This window comes from Carica papaya, chromosome 4 (genome assembly GCF_054855325.1).
Source record: "Carica papaya isolate Zhongbai chromosome 4, ASM5485532v1, whole genome shotgun sequence".
NCBI lineage: Eukaryota > Viridiplantae > Streptophyta > Magnoliopsida > Brassicales > Caricaceae > Carica > Carica papaya.
The window spans coordinates 13,984,117-13,985,108 of NC_142312.1; the positions used below are offsets into that span (position 1 = coordinate 13,984,117).

General features: G+C 41.3%; 1 protein-coding gene across 1 annotated transcript; it reads left to right on the plus strand.

Moving 5' to 3' along the window:
• On the plus strand, window positions 1-396 carry LOC148266293 (uncharacterized). Its single transcript, XM_088219072.1, has one exon. The coding sequence runs from the start codon at window positions 1-3 to the stop codon at window positions 394-396; it is 396 nt and encodes a 131-aa protein (XP_088075198.1).
• Window positions 397-992: the final 596 nt, after the last annotated feature.

Sequence of the window (992 nt, forward strand, 5' to 3'; positions counted from 1 at the left end):
ATGAAGAGGGCGTTGAGAATAAAAAATAAGTTAGGATTCATTGACGGGAGCGTCCCTCCTCTAGCTGATGCCAATAACCCCTTAATGGAATATTGGCTTAGATGCAACGATATAGTGATCACCTGGTTGCAAAATGCACTGTCAGCAGACATTAAGACAAACACTCTCTATGTAGAAATGGTACACGAACTTTGGAGTGAGCTTGAGCATAGGCATGCGCAACAGAATGCACCAAGGATTTACGAAGTGAAACAGAACATCGTAAATCTCGTACAAGGAAGCGACTCAGTAGGTATTTACTATTCTAAACTCAAGACACTTTTTGATGAACTGCTGAACTACGAGTCAATACCAAATTGTACCTGTGGAGGCTTGAAAGTCGTGGTTGATTACTGACAACGAGATTGCGTGATGAAATTTCTGATGGGGTTAAATGAATCCTTCAAAGGATTGAAGGCTCAGGTGCTCTTGATTAAGCCTTTTCCCACATTGAATGAGGTATATTCCATCATTCAGTAGGAAAAAAAAAAAGGAAGGATATATCAGCTGACCAACCAAAAGGGGAGACGATGGTGATGATGACCAAATATGGAGGAAAGCAGAGCAACACACAAACTTCAAACTCGAAGAAGTATTGTTGTAGCCACTGCAAGGTTCCTAGGCACTCACTAGAGAGATGCTTAAAAGTGAACCCAAACAAACTTAATTGCTCGCACTGCGAAATGCCAGGGCATACGGTGGAGATCTTCTACAAACTCCATGGATATCCCAAAGGGCACAAATTGTATAAGGGAAGCAAATCCGGAGAGACTCATGCAAATCAAGTCTCAAAGGACGCAACACAGGAACTGTTTGGGATAACAAAAAACCAACGTGATTAGCTGGTCGCACTATTGAAGCAGAATGCCAGTTCTTCCTCAAAGGAAGATGACTCAAACAATTTGCCTAACTATTCTGGTATATTTACTTGCTTATCTAAACTCAAAAACCCA

Bases quoted from the DNA above. Each gene is read 5' to 3' on its own strand.
- LOC148266293 (XM_088219072.1), top strand. From the start codon at position 1: ATGAAGAGGGCGTTGAGAATAAAAAATAAGTTAGGATTCATTGACGGG.